Here is an 18,124-nt window from a genome sequence, read left to right on the forward strand (position 1 = left end):
GATCTAATGATATTGCCATGGCCTTAATCCTTAAAGTCAGGCAAGCATTCATTCACGTAACAACCATCTACTAAGGACTAAGGACTTACTACTACATTACAAGCACTATGCTAGGTACTAAGGCAAAGTCAAAAACTGATAAGCTGCCTCTTAAGACCATTAAGTAGCTGCAGAAGGCAGATACATAAAAAATAATAACATTCAAAGTGATAAGTATCATCACATCTAGACTTGCTTAAGAAAAAAAAAAAGATTTAACCATAACAGCCAAGAGGAGCCTAAGAGACATTACAAGTTAATGTAATGTGGTATCCTGGATGGGATTCTGAAACAGAAAAAGAAGTACAACTAAGAAAATCTTAGTTTAAGTAGAAACTAAGAAGTCTAAATGAACCATGGACTTTACTAATAGCAGTTCATTACTTATAACAAATATACCGTGTTAATGTTAATAATAAAAAAATTGGGTGAGAGGGTATTACAGGTGCACTCTGCACTATTTCCTCAATGTTTCCATTAATCTAAAACTGTTTGTTTATAAAATAGCCTATAAAAATTAAAAATAGAATAATACCTAAAAATGTATTGAATTTTTCCAATTTGAGATGTCATTTGTCATGTGTCAGCCATATGCAATTTCCTTTTAGCATAAGTATTGCTGTTACTATCTTTCCCATATAAATTTATTACCTGAAGATTAATTTTAAATTTGGAAAATAAGTTATCCTGCATCAAAAGTATTGTGGTGTAGCAAAAAAAAAAAAAAAAAAACACCTCAATTTTTCATACTTCTAAACAATGACATTGCAGGCAACCCACTTTACTCTAGTTTTCCAGAACCCTAGACGATCTTCATTCATCTTAAGGACTATCACAACATTCTCAAAATAAAACTGATTTTGCAACATTAAGAAAAGAAAGAAAAGGGAGAAAAGAAAAGAAGGTAGAATCATAAAATCATACAGCTAGTAAAATCCCAAGAAAATCATGAACTGCCATCTGGATGCTCTGATCTGCATCTATATCTGTGTGTGTACATGTTTAACAATTAAATCATAATCTACATGTAACTCATCATTTGTAACTACACAACAACAAAAAAGCTCTCTAAAAATCTAACCACTAAGGTTTAAAAACCACTCTTTTGGCCAGGTGTGGTGGTTCATGCCTGTAATCCCACCACTTTGGAAGACTCAATTGGGAGCATCACTTGAAGCCAGGAGTTTGAGGCCAGCCTGGGCAACATAATGAGATCCTGTTTCTACAAAAAATTTTTAAAATAAGTCAGGTGGTCAGGCGTAGTGGTTCACGCCTGTAATCCCAGCACTTTGGGAGGCTGAGACAGGCAGATCACAAGGTCAGGAGTTCAAGACCAACATGGCTAACATGGTGAAACCCCACCTCTACTAAAAAATTAGCCAGGTAGGGTGGCACATGCCTGTAGATCCAGCGACTCAGGAGGCTGAGGCAGGAGGATCTCTTCAACCTGGGAAGTGGAGGTTGCAGTGAGCCGAGATCACGCCACTGCACTCCAACCTGGATGACAGAGCAAGACTCTGTCTCCAAAAAATAAAATAAAATAAAATAAGCCAGGCATGGTGGTACATACCTATAGTCCCAGATATTTGAGAGGCTGAACCAGGAGGGTCACTTGAGCCCAGGAGTTTTAGACTACAGTAAGCTATAATCACACCACTGCACTCCAGCCTGGGCAACAGAGTGAGACCCACAAACAAACAAAAAACAGCTAAACTCTTGAGCTAAAAAGAAAAACTTCTGAGCTAAAAAGAAAAAAAATTTTAAATTATCTAAAAGAAATAAAATCTATGAGATATGGCCAAAATAAAAGTGTTATACTTTTAAATACTTCCATCAAAAAAAGAATTCACAAACACAACAGGACACACAATTTAAGATGAAAAAATAACAACGAATTCCTCGCATAAGAAAGTCGACGAAATATATTAAGAAAAGGAAAAAATTACGATGAAACAAAAATAAAGCAAGGGCTGATTTTCAGGAAAGCTAAAACAATAGAAAAACAATGTCTAGATAAGGGGGAAGAGAAAGACTTTTTTTTTTAAATCATAAATCCTATAATTTAGAAAGCTTATACATATATAATAAAATACTACTGGCATGGGATTTTTAAAAAAGGAAACAAAGTGGTATTCAAAATGAGATACATGTACACATATATACACAAATACGAGAACTTAGGTTATGACACAGGTGGTGACATTTTATAGCAGCAGGGATAATTAGAGATACAAGAAGTACTTGTCAGGCAGAGTGGCTCACATCTGTAATCCCAGCAACCTTGGGAGGCTGAGGTGGGTGGATCACCTGAGGTCAGGAGTTCAAAACCAGCCTTACTAACATGGTGAAACCCCACCTGTACTGAAAATACAAAATTAGCCGGGTGTGGTGGCGCATGCCTGTACTCCCAGCTACTTGGGAGGCTGAGGCAGGAGAATCGCTTGAACCCGGGAGACGGAAGTTACAGTGAGCCTAGATCTTGCCGTTGCACTCTGGCCTGGGCAACAAGAGTGAAACTCTGTCTCAAAAGAAAAGAAGTCCTGCCTCATACCACATATTAAAACAAACTCCAAGATGATTACAAATATTTAAAAGAAAAAACAAAGGCATGAAGAAAAAGGTATAAAAGGACCCATAAACAGAAAATCTCCTTACATCTGATTAAATAAAAAATTTAATTTCTGTATGATAAAGAATAACATAAACAGTTAAAAGACAAACAATAGGTTCTAAAAAAAAAAAACTCTAACATTTAAAATGCAAAGGACCATTATTCATACTCAAATATTGCAAACAAATCCAAAATATACAAATAACAATAGAAAAATGGGCAAAGTATATTAGCAAACATATCATAGAATAAAACATGGCCAAAGAATATACAAAAAAGTTCTACCTGAAAACAGATTATACAGGATTATCAACATGTATATCTACATGTTTTTGGCCTATCATGTTAGGAGGGAAAAAAGAAGCTGATAATCCCAGTGTTAGCAAAAACTCCCTGAATCCTGCTCAGATGGAGCCCATTTTAAAATACAAAAACCAAAAAACTAAGAAATTACACTGATATCATACTAACAGCTAATCTATAGACCTTGTTTAAATTTTGCTGGTTGTCTTAACTCATGTCCTTTTCGTGGACCAGGAGCCAATCCAGAATTACACATTGCATTTCATTGTCAGTATCTCCTTAGTTTTCCTTCACCTTAAATAGTTCCTCAGTTTTTCTTTGTTTTTAAACCTTGAGGCTTTATTTATAAAGTTCTGGCCAGTTAATTTATGGGATAGCCTTCAATTTGTGTCTGCCTGATATTTTCTTATGATTAAATTTCAGTTATACATTTTGGGCATGACTATCTTAGAATTGATGTTGTGCCCTTCTCAGTAGATGGAATCAGGAGACACATAATGTTGCCATATCATTCGGGTGATGTTAGCTTGAACCACTTGATTAAGGTACTGGCTGCCCAGTTACTCCACTGTGAAGTTACTGTTTTTCCTATTGTAATTAATAAGGATCATATGGGGAAGAACCTTGAGACTATGTAACTATCCTGTTTCTTATCTTACTTTTACCCACTTATTTTATGCAACTATTAATGATCCTTTAATCAAAACTGTACCAAGAAGAAGAACTTTTTTTTTTTTTGAGACAGAGTCTCACTCTGTCACCAGGCTGGAGTACAGTGGCGCAATCATGGCTCACTGCAACTTCCGCCTCCCAGGTTCAGGTAATTCTCCTTCCTTAGCCTCCCGAGTAGCTAGGACTACAGGTGCACGCCACCACACCCAGCTAATTTCTGTATTTTTTAGTAGAGATGGGGTTTCACAATGTTGGCCAGGATGGTCTCGATCTCTTGACTTCATGATCCGCCCACCTTGGCCTCCCAAAGTGCCGGGATTACAGGCATGAGCCACCGCGCTCAGCCAAGAAGAGCTCTAATACAGACTGGCAAATTGGATAAAAAGTCAAAACCCATCAGTGTGCTGTATTCAGGAAACCCATCTCATGTGCAAGGACACATATAGGCTCAAAATAAAGGGATGGAGGAAGATTTATCAAGCAAATGGAGAGCAAAAAAAAGCAGGAGTTGCAATTCTCATCTCCGATAAAATAGACTTTAAAGCAACAAAGATCAAAAGAGACAAAGAAGGACATTACATAATGGTAAAAGGATCAATGCAACAAGAAGAGCTAACAATCCTAAATATATACACACCCAATACAGGAGCACCCAGATACATAAAGCAAGTTCTTAACAACCTACAAAGAGACTTAGACTCCCACACAATAATAGTGAGAGACTTTAACACTCCACTGTCAATATTAGACAGATCAACAAGACAGAAAATTAACAAGGATATCCAGTACTTGAACTCAGATCTGGAACAAGCGGACCTAAGAGACATCTACAGAAATCTTCACTCCAAATCCACAGAATATACATTCTTCTCAGCACTGCATGGCACCTACTCTAAAACTGATCACATAATTGGAAGTAAATCACTCCTCAGCAAATGCAAAAGAATGGAAATCATAACAAACAGTCTCTCAGACCACAGTGCAATCAAATTGGAACTCAGAATTAAGAAACTAACTTCAGAACCGCACAACTTCATGGAAACTGGAACAACTGGCTCCTGAATGTCAACTGGATAAACAATGAAATGAAGGCAGAAATAAAGATGTTCTTTGAAACCAACAAGAACGAAGACACAACATACCAGAATCTCTGGGACACATTTAAAGCAGTGTCTAGAGGGAAACTTATAGCAATAAATACCCACATGAGAAGCAAGGAAAGATCTAAAATCGACACCCTATCATTAAAATCGAAAGAGCTAGAGGGTCAAGATCAAAAAAAACTCAAAAGCTAGCAGAAGACAAGAAATAACTAAGATCAGAGCAGAACTCAAGGAGATAGACACAAAAAATCCTTCAAAAAAATCAATAAATCCAGGAGCTGGTTTTTTGAAAAGATCAACAAAATAGACAGACCACTAGCCAGATTAATAAAAAAGAAAAGGGAGAAAAATAAAATAGATGCAATAAAAAACAATAAAGGGGATATCACCACTGACTCCACAGAAATACAAACTACAATCAGAGATTACTACAAACAACTCTATGCACATAAACCAGTAAACCTGGAAGAAATGGATAAATTCCTGGACACTTGTAACTTCCCAAGCCAAAACCAGGAAGAAGCTGAAACCTTGAACAGACCAATAACAAGGGCTGAAGTTGAGACAGCAATTAATAGTCTACCAACCAAAAAAAGTCCAGGTTCAGACAGGTTCATAGCTGAATTCTACCAGATGTATAAAGAGGAGCTGGTACTATTCCTTTTGAAACTATTCCAAACAATCCAAAAAGAGGGAATCCTTCCCAAATCATTTTATGAGACCAACATCATCCTGATACCAACACCCAGCAGAGACTAAACAAAAAAAGAAAACTTCAGGCCAATATCCATGATGAACATTGATGAAAAAATCTTAAATACTGGCAAACCAATTGCAACAGCACGTCAAAAAACTTATCCATCACAATCAACAGGCTTCATTCCAGGGATGCGAGGCTGTTCAACATACACAAGTCTATAAATGTAATCCACCACATAAACAGAACCAAAGACAAAAACCACGATTATCTTAACAGAGGCAGAGAAGGCCTTCGACAAAATTCAACAGCCCTTTATGCTAAAAACTCTCAATAAACTAGGAATCGAAGGAACATATCTCAAAATAATAAAAGCTATTTATGACAAACCTACAGCCAATATCATAGTGAATGGGCAAAAACTGGAAGCATTCCCTTTGAAATCTGGCACTAGACAAGGATGCCCTCTGTCACCACTCCTATTCAATACAGTATTGGAAGTTCTAGCCAGAGCAATTAGGCAAGAAAAAAAAAGGGTATTCAACTAGGAAAAGAGGAAGTCAAATTGTCTCTATTTGCAGATGACATGATTGTGTATTTAGAAGACCCTATCATCTCAGCCCAAAATCTCCTTAAACTGATAAGCAATTTCAGCAAAGTCTCAGGATACAAAATCAATGCGCAGAAATCACAAGCATTTCTATATACCAATAACAGACTAACTGAGAGCCAAATCATGAACAAACTCCCATTCACAATTGCTACCAAGAGAATACAATACCTAGGAATACAACTAACAAAGGATGTAAAGGACCTCTTCAAAGAGATATAAACCACTGCTCAAGGAAATAAGAGAGGACACAAACAAATGAAAAAACATTCCATGCTTATGGTTAGGAAGAATCAATATCGTGAAAATGACCATATTGCCAAAAGTAATCTACGGATTCAACGCTATCGCCCTCAAGCTACCAATTACCTTCTTCACAGAATGGGAAAAAACCACCTTAAACTTCATATGGAACCAAATGAGAGCCTGCATAGCCAAGACAATCCTAAGCAAAAAGAACAAAGCCAAAGGCATCATGCTACCTGATTTGAAACTATACTACAAAACTACAGTAATAAAAACAGCATGGTACTGGTACCAAAACAGCAATATAGACCAATGGAATAGAACAGAGACCTTGGAGGCAATGCCACACATCTACAACCATCTGATCTTTGACAAACCTGACAAAAACAAGCAAAGGGGAAAGGATTCCCTGTTTAATAAATTGTGCTGGAAAAACTGGCTAGCAGTGTGCAGAAAGCAGAAACTAGACCCCTGCCTGACACCTTACACTAAAATTAACTACAGAGGGATTAAGGACTTAAACACAAGACCTAACACCATAAAAACCCTAGAAGAAAACCTAGGCAAAACCATTCAGAACATAGGCATAGGCAAGGACTTCATGACTAAAACAGCAAAAGCACTGGCAACAAAAGCCAAAATAGACAAATGGGACCTAATTAAACCCCAGAGCTTCTGTACAGCAAAAGAAACAATCATTAGAGTGAACTGGCAACCAACAGAATGGGAAAAAAATTTTGCAAGCTACCCATCTGACAAAGGGCTAATATCCAGAATCTACAAAGAACTAAAACAGATTTACAAGAAAAAACAAACAAACCCATCCAAAAGTGGGAGAAGGATATGAACAGACACTTTTCAAAAGAAGACATATATGAGGCCAACAAGCATATGAAAAAATGCTCATCATCACTGGTCATTAGAGAAATGCAAATCAAAACCACATTGAGATACCATCTCACACAAGTTACAATGGTGATCATTACAAAATCTGGAGACAACAGAGGCTGGAGAGGATGTGGAGAAACAGGAACACTTTTACACTGTTGGTGGGAGTGTAAATTAGTTCAACCATTGTGGAAGACAGTGTGGTGCTTCCTCAAGGATCTAGAAATAGAAATTCCATTTGACCCAGCAATCCCATTACTGGGTATATACCCAAAGGATTATAAATCATTCTATTATAAAGACACATGCACACATACGTTCACAGCTGCACTGTTTACAATAGCAAAGACCTGGAACCAACCCAAATGCACATCAAAGATAGACTGGACAAGGAAAATGTGGCACATATACACCATGGAATACTATGCAGCCATAAAAAACGATGAGTTCGTGTCCTCTATAGGGACATGGATGAATCTGAAAACCATAATTCTCAGCAAACTGACACAAGAACAGAAAATCAAACACCTTATGTTCTCACTCATAGGTGGGTGTTGAACAATGAGAACACATGGACACAGGGAGGGGAGCATCACACACTGGGGTCTGTTGGGGGGACCAAGGGAGGGACAGTGGGGGGTGGGGTGGGGATGTCAGGGAGGGATAACATGGTGAGAAATGCCAGATGTAGGTGACGGGGGGATGGAGGCAGCAAACCACATTGCCATGTATGTACCTATGCAACAATCCTACATGATCTGCACATGTACCCAAGAACCTAAAGTACAATAAAAAAAGAAAAAAAGAAAGAGAAAGAAAGAAAAAGGGCTTTACTTGTTCTTTCATTTATTTATTCAAGTATTTAATATTTATTTATATCATTGGAGAATCATGGATATTTCTTTTATTCTATGGGTTTTAACTTGTTACTATTTATTATTTATTTTGTTGCTCAAATTGTGTATGGACATTTGAAATCCTTGCTAGACACTTTCTAGAAGGCTATATCAATTTATACTCACACCAGCAGCAAAAAAGAATGCTCATTTCCTGTAACTGTTGCTAACACTGGGATTATCAGCTTCTATTTTCCCTCCCAACGTAATAGGCCAAAAACATGTAGATATACATACTAATAATCCTATATAATCTATTTTCAGGTAGAACTTTTTTGTATATTCATTGGCCATATTTTATTCTATATGTTTGTTAATATACTTTGCCCATTTTTCTATTGTTATTTGTATATTTTGGATTTGTTTGCAATATTTGAGTATGAATAATGGTCCTTTGCATTTTAAATGTTAGAGGTTTTTTTTTTAGAACCTATTGTTTGTCTTTTAACTGTTTATGCTATTCTTTATCATACAGAAATTAAATTTATTTTATTTAATCAGATGTAAGGAGAATTTCTGTTTATGGATCCTTTTATACCTTTTTCTTCATGCCTTTGTTTTTTCTTTTAAATATTTGTAATCATCTTGGAGTTTGTTTTAATATGTGGTATGAGGCAGGACTTCTTTTCTTTTGAGACAGAGTTTCACTCTTGTTGCCCAGGCCGGAGTGCAATGGCAAGATCTAGGCTCACTGTAACTTCCGTCTCCCGGGTTCAAGCGATTCTCCTGCCTCAGCCTCCCAAGTAGCTGGGAGTACAGGCATGCACCACCACACCCGGCTAATTTTGTATTTTCAGTACAGGTGGGTTTCACCATGTTAGTAAGGCTGGTTTTGAACTCCTGACCTCAGGTGATCCACCCATCTCAGCCTCCCAAGGTTGCTGGGATTACAGGTGTGAGCCACTCTGCCTGACAAGTACTTCTTGTATCTCTAATTATCCCTGCTGCTATAAAATGTCACCACCTGTGTCATAACCTAAGTTCTCGTATTTGTATATATATGTGTACATGTATCTCATTTTGAATACCACTTTGTTTCCTTTTTTAAAAATCCCATGCCAGTAGTATTTTATTATATATGTATAAGCTTTCTAAATTATAGGATTTATGATTTTAAAAAAATTTCCTTTCCCATCCTTCCTTGTCTAGACATTATAAGTTTTCTACTGTTTTAGCTTTCCTGAAAATCAGCTCTTGCTTTGTTTTTGTTTTGTCTTAATGTTTTTTTTTCTTAATATATTTCGTCTACCTTCTTATGCGAGGAATTCGTTGTTATTTTTTCATCTTAAGTTGTGTGTCCCGTTGTGTTTATGAATTCTTTTCTTAATGGAAGTATTTAAAAGTATGACATTTTTATTTTGGCCATATTTCATAGATTCTATTTCTTTTAAGTGTTTTTTCTTTTTAGCTCAGGAGTTTTTCTTTTTAGCTCAAGAGTTTAGCTGTTTTTTGTTTGTTTGTGGGTATCACTCTGTTGCCTGAACTGGAGTGCAGTGGTGTGATTACAGCTCACTGTAGCCTCAAATTCCTGGACTCAACTGACCCTCCTGCTTGAGTCTCTCGAGTATCTGGGACTATACTCTCAAGCAGCTGGCAAAACCTGGTCTCTGCTAAATATACAAAAAAAAATTAGGCAGGTGTAGTAAGTGCAGTGGTGTGATTACAGCTCTCAAACTCCTGGGCTCAAGTGACCCACCTGCTTCAGCCTCTCGAATATCTGGGACTACTCTTGAGTATCTGGTGAAACCTGGTCTCTAGTAAATATACAAAAAGAAATTAGGCAGGTACAGTGGCGGGTGCTTGTAATCCCAGTTACTTGGGAGGCTGAGGCAGGAAGAATTGCTTGAACCTGGGAGGTGAAGGTTGCAGTGAGCTGAGATCGCGCCACTGTACTCCAGCCTGGGCGACAGAGCAAGACTCCGTCTCAAAAAAAAAAAAAAAAAACCTGGAAATTTACACTGACCCCAGGATAGGATTCTATCTCCCCACCAGCTAAGAAACCATCTTGTTTTCCTGTAAGTACTCCCCATTAAAATATTTTTGCCATTTCTAAGGTACACGTTAGTGATCTGCAAAACAGAGAAGTTTATTCCTTTTTCTACTAACTGGTGTACCTCTCAGCTAATTCTGCAGAGATGTGCTAATAATCTATTTTTACCTTATCTTGTACAGCTGGAGCTACAAACTTACTATAGTATTTAATCTGATTTTCTACCAATGCTTTTCTTTAACATAGGGCATTAACTCCTAAAGGTTATCAAAATAATTACTTTTTATTAAAAACAACTAAAATTGATACAAGAATAGCTAACAAGATACAGTCAGATTATTTAAAAAGGCAATTTCTTTTGATAGCCCTTTTACTCAGAATTAGCAAAAATTTTTATTAATGTGGAATTGACTCAGTTTTGACTTGATTGTCCTTACTCTGCTATCATCACCAGCTTTTGTTACTAATCTTTTAAAAACTATTTCTTCCTCCTTTTCCCCCTGCTTAGTCCTATACATAGTTATAAAACATCTTAATGATATATAATTATTTATTAGCCTAAGACTTTCATTTAGGGAAAAAAACATATTGTAGTCCATATCTTCTGTAGTGAAATTTCTTACTTAAGCTAAGAAAAATTTAACATTGCAAATGAAAGTTACTAAAATTTCACTTGATATTCCTTGACTCAAAGATGCACTTTAAAGTACTGATTGGGACATGAATACAAACACCTACTGTAACATACAACTATGTATAAATATGATTCCAATCAGCTACTTTACCTGCTCTCTTGACAATGATATGGATGGTGCTGCAGTACATCTTGTAAGAAACGTTCCATCAAACTACTGGTACATATTTGACGTCTACTCTGTCTGGTCAGACTCCTGTGCTGAGCACTGAACAAATGCTATAAAGAAAAAAGAAATGGAATATTTTCAAATGGGTAGTACTCAATAATGAGGGTTTGACAAAATGGATTCATTTATACACTCCTGGTAAAATTATGAATTGATATCTTTTCTATAAAGCAATTCTGAAATTTGCATCTAAAAATCATAAAACTACTTTACTTTCCCTTAGGTAAAATAATGAGATTTTTAAAAAATATAACCTAAGGAAATAAGTCTTAAAGGTAAATGATTCATGCAAAAAAGACGCTGTTATCATAGGATAACCAAAAACTGGAAACCTTGTTAAGTGTCTAACAGTAAAATACTTCAATTATAATAGGCTCTAAGACATAATACTATGCAGCTATCTAAAATAATATGAATAATTTTAATAACATGGAGAAATGTTACGTATTAAGAAAAAATGAGGGATGCAAAAGTCACATGTATGGTTTCATCTGAAACTACAGTTTAAAAACATACAGACAAGTAAATGGAAGAAATTACAGTAGTCCCCTATTATCCGCAGGGGATTTGTTCCAAGACCCCCAATGGACACCTGAAACGGTGGATAGTACCAAACCTATATACTACATTTTTCCTTATGTACCTATGATAAAGATTAATTTATAAACTAGGCACAGTAAGAGATTAACGACAATAACTGATAATGAAATAAAACAATTATAACAATATACTGCAATAAAAGTAACATAAGGGTTATGAGAACACAAGCACTGTGATAGCCAACAGTCGCAAGAGTCGATCTAATAACCAAGACAGCTACTGAGTGACTAACGGGCAGGTGGTATGTACAGCAGGAATATGCTGGACAAACGATGATTCATTTCCTGAGTGGGACAATGAGTGACAGCGAAGGATTTCATCACAATACTCAGAATGACGTGCAATTTACTTGCCCATTTATTTCTGAAATTTTCCATTTAATATTTCCAAGCCACGTTTGGCTGTGGGTAACTGAAACCAACCACAGATAAGGGGGGACTACTGTATGCCAAACCTTACTAATATTGACATCAGCGTGGTACAGTTATAGGTAGTTTTCAGTTTTTCTTAGAAATTTGTATATTTTTCAATGAGTAAATCTTTTTAAAAATAAAAATCTGTTGAGAGAGAACAGGGTTGGATTATTGTATTAGAAGAGGTCAAAGATCAATTGACAGAAAAGTCCCCTTTATTTTCTTTCAGAGATTAAAAATCCTAACTTAAACAGAAAATTAAAATGAACACACTAAATTTTTCAGTTTTGTAATTCTCTCCAAAGTTAGAAAGATTTTGCCTTTGTTAATATTATTTAGTAGACTAGTAGGCAGAACGGGAAAAATTCTACCTACAGAGCACCTTGTACCAAACGCAGTGCTATTCCATTTACACAGTAATCTTCATTGACTTTTCATTGAGTAAGAATATTGTCCCCATTTGGCATGAAAAGACTAAGGCAATAAGAATTAGAGTAAACTGGGCTGGGCACAGTGGCTCACGCCTGTAATCCCAGCACTTTGGGAAGCTGAGGTGGGCAGATCACCTGAGGTCAGGAGTTTGAGACCAGCCTGGCCAACATGGCAAAACCCTGTCTCTACTAAAAAATATTTAAAAATTACCTGGGCATGGTGGTACATGCAGGTAGTCCTTGCTACTTGGGAGGCTGAGGCGGGAGAATTGCTTGAACCCTGGAGGCAGAGGTTGCAGTGAGCCGAGACTGCATCACTGCACTCCAAACTTGGTGACAGAGTGAGACTCTGTCTCAAAAAAAAAAAAAAGAAAGAAAGAAAAAAAAATAATAAAAAATTAGAGTAAACTGCCCAGATGTTTATGCTGAGCAAACAGCAAGGCCAGGATTTGAATCTATTGAATCTAAAGCTTCTCTTCCATTGTATCATGTTAGCAAATGGCATATTTCTAACATGTTACTTACAATTTAATAGTGCATTTTAATTTAACAATACTTAGAAAATATGTTTTAAAATATGTTTTAACAATACTTAGAAAATATGTATCTTGGTAAAGGTGCTCAAAGAACTTAAAACAGGTTGCTAGCTCCTGATTACTGTTACAACTCTTGCAATTATTTTCTTCCATGTTGACTTCAGAGGTCCATGCTAGTGCTCCTAGCCCCAGGAACAATCTAAATTATGACACTTTAGAAATCTTGCTATAAAACTCTCCACTGTCCAGGACCCATCACCAGAGTTAGACTGCCTGGTGGTTAAAGGGGACAAATGCACAAGGAAACAAATAAATATTCAGTTAAAATCCAACCTTACTGAATAAAGAATATGTGGTATATATACATCATGGAATACTACACAGCCATAAAAAATGAGATCATGTCATTTGCAGCAACATGGATGTAGCTGGAGGCCATCATCCTAAGCAAATTTACACAGGAACAGAAAATCAAATACCACATGTTCTCACTTTTAAGTGAGAGCTAAACATGAGGTACATGTGGGCATAAAGATAGGAATAAAAGGCACTGGGGATACTGGGTCAGGGAAGATAGGGCAGGGGACAAGGGCTGAAAAACTACCTATTGGGTACTATGCTCACTACCTGGGTGATGGGATCATTTGTACCCCAAACCTCAGCATCACACAATATACCCACATAACAAGCCTGCACATGTGCCGTCCCCACTGAATCTAAAATAAAAGTTGAAATTACAACAACAAATAATAAAATCCAACCCTGTCCTCTCATAAAAAAGCAATGTGAACAGAAAACTTCATTTACATCCCATAAAGTGTAGTTCCTTTAGATTTTTTGAATTGATGTATAACATACATAAAGTACACAAATCATATGCACACAGCTCAATCAACTATCACATGGTAAACACATTCTTACCATCCATGAAAAGTTGACAAGCACCCAGAAATCCCTGTAATGTCCATCCCAATCTAATATCCCTTCCCTTTTCCCCAAAAGTAACTATTACCTAACTTTTAAGTACTATAGTTTTAAAATTTTCTGAAATGTATATAAATGGGGTCATACAATACGTATGCTTTTTCATTTAACTTATTTTACTCAATATTATATATGTGATACTCATCCATATTAGCTGAATTTGTTCATTTTCTTTTCTGCATATTTCATTGTATGAATATGCCATATCTTATTTATCCATTCTACTCTTGATGGACATTTGCATTGTTTCTGGCTTTTGGCTATTACTAATAATGCTGTGAAGAACCTTCTTATATGCCTTTTGGTGCCAATGTCCATGCATTTTTGTTGAGTAATTAGGAGTGAAACTTCTGGGTCATAAAATTTGCATATGTTCAGCTTTAGTACTCACTACCAACCAGTCTTCCAAAGTGGCTGTACCAATTTATATTCCTACCAGCCATATTCCTACCTCCTTATCAACACTTAGTATTGTCAGTCTCTTTAATTTTAGCTATTGTACAGTTTTTTATAGTTATATCACTGTGGTCTTACTCTGTAATTTTTGTGATAGCTTTTCCTATTTACTGGTCATCTGGATATCCTCTTTTATGTTGGGTCTGTTCAAGTCTCTCTGTTTTTCAAATGAATGTTCTGTCTCTTCCTTATGGACTTGTAGAAATTCCTTATTTATTCTGAACACCAGTTCTTTGTTCAATTATATGTGTTTTGAGTACCATCTTCCTCTCTGCAGCTTTTCACTTTCTTAATCACCTTCCATTGTTTCTTAATTTTATTGCAGCCCAGTTTTATCTTTTTTTCTTCGTCAGTCCTTTTTGTGGCCAGAAATCTCTCTTTACCATCAAAGTCATAAAGATTTTCTCCTGTTTCTAGAAGGTTTGCTATTTTGCCTACGACATTTACATCTACTTCTAACTGATTTTTATATGCAGGGTGATTCAGCAATAAAGTTTCATTTTCCTCTCCATATAAATATTCAATTGACCCAGTATCATTTATTGAAGAAAGTCCTGTTCTCACTGCTCTGCAGCGCCACCTTTGTGACAAATCAGACATCCATATATGTGTCTGTTTCTGGAGTTCCTGGCTTGTTTCCATGGTCCTTCTAACTCTGCAGCAAGACTGTACTATTTTAAAGACTGTAGTTTCAAAAGTTTTAGTATCTGGTAGAGGACATCTATTCACTTTGTTCTTAAGACTATCCTGGTTCTTCTGAGCCTTTTACTTTCCCACATTTATTTCTACGGAATTGGTTTTTCATTAAAAAAAAAAACAAAAAACATTTTTCTGAGATTTTGATTGAAATTACATTGGATAAATATAACAATCTAGGCAGAATTGACATGTTTATGATATTGATTCTTCTAATCCATGAACATGAAAATTTCTTTGAATGTTTATAGTTTCTAGCTTAAATATCTTACATTTTCTTACATTTATTCCCTAGAATTTGATGTTCTTTAATGCTATTATAAATAATTGTATCTCATTTTCTGTATGGTATCTGTATATAAAAATACACTTCCTTTTTACATTGGTCTAACAACCTTTTTAAACTCACTTATTGATTCTGATGGTTTACCTAGCTATCTTTTGAATTTTCATGTCCACAATCATGTTGTGTATAAATAATAATAGTTTTATTTCTTCTTATCCAATCCTTATCATTTTTATTTCTTTTTCTTTCCGTATTTCCTTGACTAGGATCTCTGACAAAATATTGAATACAGTTGTAATTCAAGCATCAAATCTGTTTTCACTTAATATATTATTGATAGAGTTATATTTGACTTTTTCAATCTGTTATTATTCTTGCCTATACAATTATCCCTTTTCCTCTCCTTTCTTGTGTTCTTGTAGACAATGTTTCATTATTTCAATTTTTCCCTTACTGTTAACTCTATAGTTAGTTATAGACTTTTTGTAGTCTATTTTGGTAAGAGATTACAATGAGCAACCCTGAACTGTCAATGTCTAAAATTATTTGTTACTTTTATTCTCTTTATAAACAATGCAAAGTTCTTAGAAATTAACATCACTTACTCCCCTCCCAATTTATATGCCATTGTTGTTCATCCCACAAGACAGTATTCACTTAGATTGCCTACATATTTACCTTTCCACTGTTCTTCATAACTTCCTGTATCTGTGAGCTTCCATCGGGAATCATTTTCCTTCTGCCTGAAGAACTCCTTTTTAGTTTTTCCTTTAGTGAGAGTCTGCTGGTGACAAATTCCCTTAATTTTTATTTCCTGAAAATAGTTTTATTTCACCTGCCTTATTAAAAGATATACGTATTGAGTAGAGAATTCTAGGTGGCAATTGTTTTCTTTCTTTTGGCTTCCATTGTTTCTGTTAAAATACTTCACTAGATATGGGCCCCATATTACTTGACTGCTTTTATAGTTCTGCAAAGCCTTGAAATCTAAGGCTGCAAACATCCTCAACAAATTATTAAGAGCAAACCAAATCCAGCAACATATAAAAAGGATTATACACCATGAACAAGTGGGATTTATCCCAAAATGCAAGATTAGTTTAACATCTGAAAACCAATCAATCTAATTGCTATAGGTTGAACTGCATCCCCCCCAAAAATCCATATGTTGAGGTTCTAACCCCTCATGTGACTGTATTTGGAGACAGGGCTTTTAGGAGGTAATTTAGGTGAAACGAAGGCATAAGGGCAGGGACCAAATTTAGTAAGATTGGTGGCCTTATAAAATAGGAAGAGAAATCACCCTCTCTCTCTGTTACAGGAGGACACAGTGAGAAGGCCTGTAAGATATCTGTCCGTGGCCTGTTAGGAACTGGGTCACACAGCAGGAGGTGAGCAGCAGGCAAGGGAGTATTACCACCTGAGCTCCACCTCCTGTCAGATCAGCAGCAGCACTAGATTCTCATAGGAGTGCAAACTCTATTGTGAACTATGCATGCAAGGGATCTAGGTTGCATACTCCTTGTGAGAATCTAATGCTTGATGATCTGAGACAGAACAGTTAAATCTCAAAACACCCCTCCACCCCATCTGTGGAAAAATTGTCTTCCACAAAACCAGTCTCTGCTGCCAAAAAGGTTGGGGATTGCTAATTTAAACTACCTAGTATATGGTATTTTATTATGGCAGTCTGAGCTGATGAATACAGTAATATATTATATCAATAGACTAAAGGAAAAAAACATACTTATCTAATAGATGAAGAAAAGCATTGGACAAAAGCCTATATACCCTTTCATGATTAAACACTTAGCAAATTAGGAATAGAAGGCTTAAACCCACAACTAGCATCAAACTTAATGGTAAAAGACTGAAAGTTTTCTCCTAAGATCCAGAACAAAACAAGGATGTCCATTCTCACTACTTTAACACTAATCATACGAGAAGTTCTTGCAAGAGCAATTATGCGGTGGCTCAAGCCTGTAATCCCAGCACTTTGGGAGGCCGAAGCGGGTGGATCACGAGGTCAAGAGATCGAGACCATCCTGGTCAACATGGTGAAACCCCGTCTCTACTAAAAATACAAAAAAAATTAGCTGGGCATGGTGGCGCATGCCTGTAATCCCAGCTACTCGGGAGGCTGAGGCAGGAGAATTGCCTGAATTCAGGAGGCAGAGGTTGCGGTGAGCCGAGATCATACCATTGCACTCCAGCCTGGGTAATAAGAGCGAAACTCCGTCTCAAAAAAAGAAATAATGGCATCCAGATTGGGGAAAAAAGTAGTAAAACTATTTGGAGACAACATAATCTAGTACACAGAAAATCCTAAGGAATCTACAAAAAAAATTATTAGCACTAATAAACAAGGTGAGCAAGGTTGTATTATACAGGATCAATATTTAAAAATCTATTGAAGCTCTCCATTCACTCGCAATGAACGATCCAAAATGAACTTAAGAAAACAATTACAACAGCATCAAAAATAACAAAATGCTTGGGAATAAATTTAACATAAGAAGTGTAAAACTTGTACATTGAAAATTACAAAACAAAACACTGTTGAAAGATTTTAAAGAAGCTCTACGTAAATGGAAATACCCCTATTCATGGATTAGAAGACTTAATACTAAGATGGATATTCCCCATGAATGTATCTACAGATTCAATACAATCTCTATCAGAATTCCAGCTGTTTTTCTGCAGATACTGACAGGGTGATCTTTAAATTCATATGGAAATACAAGGAACCAAGAACAGCCAAAACAATCTTGAAAAAGAGGAACAAAGTTGGAGGACTCAAATGT

The 18,124-nt window shown here is 36.1% G+C and overlaps 1 protein-coding gene across 8 annotated transcripts in view; it reads right to left on the reverse strand.

Moving 5' to 3' along the window:
• ZDBF2 (zinc finger DBF-type containing 2) overlaps nt 1-18,124 on the reverse strand; it is a 43,758-nt gene that overhangs the window by 11,196 nt on the left and 14,438 nt on the right. For 6 of the 8 annotated variants that reach the window (XM_012446335.3, XM_012446334.3, XM_012446338.3 and 3 more), the window contains one exon: nt 10,841-10,968. In XM_012446335.3, the coding sequence (XP_012301758.2) occupies nt 10,841-10,968 (128 nt within the window). Of the gene's footprint in view, nt 1-10,840; nt 10,969-15,998; nt 16,105-18,124 lie in introns of all 8 variants that reach the window. The other 2 variants (XM_012446336.3, XM_012446337.2) reach the window with 2 other exon arrangements.

Source organism: Aotus nancymaae, unplaced genomic scaffold (assembly GCF_030222135.1).
Source record: "Aotus nancymaae isolate 86718 unplaced genomic scaffold, 86718_ANA_hifiasm-v0.15.2.pri h1tg000008l, whole genome shotgun sequence".
NCBI classification, from domain to species: Eukaryota; Metazoa; Chordata; class Mammalia; order Primates; family Aotidae; genus Aotus; species Aotus nancymaae.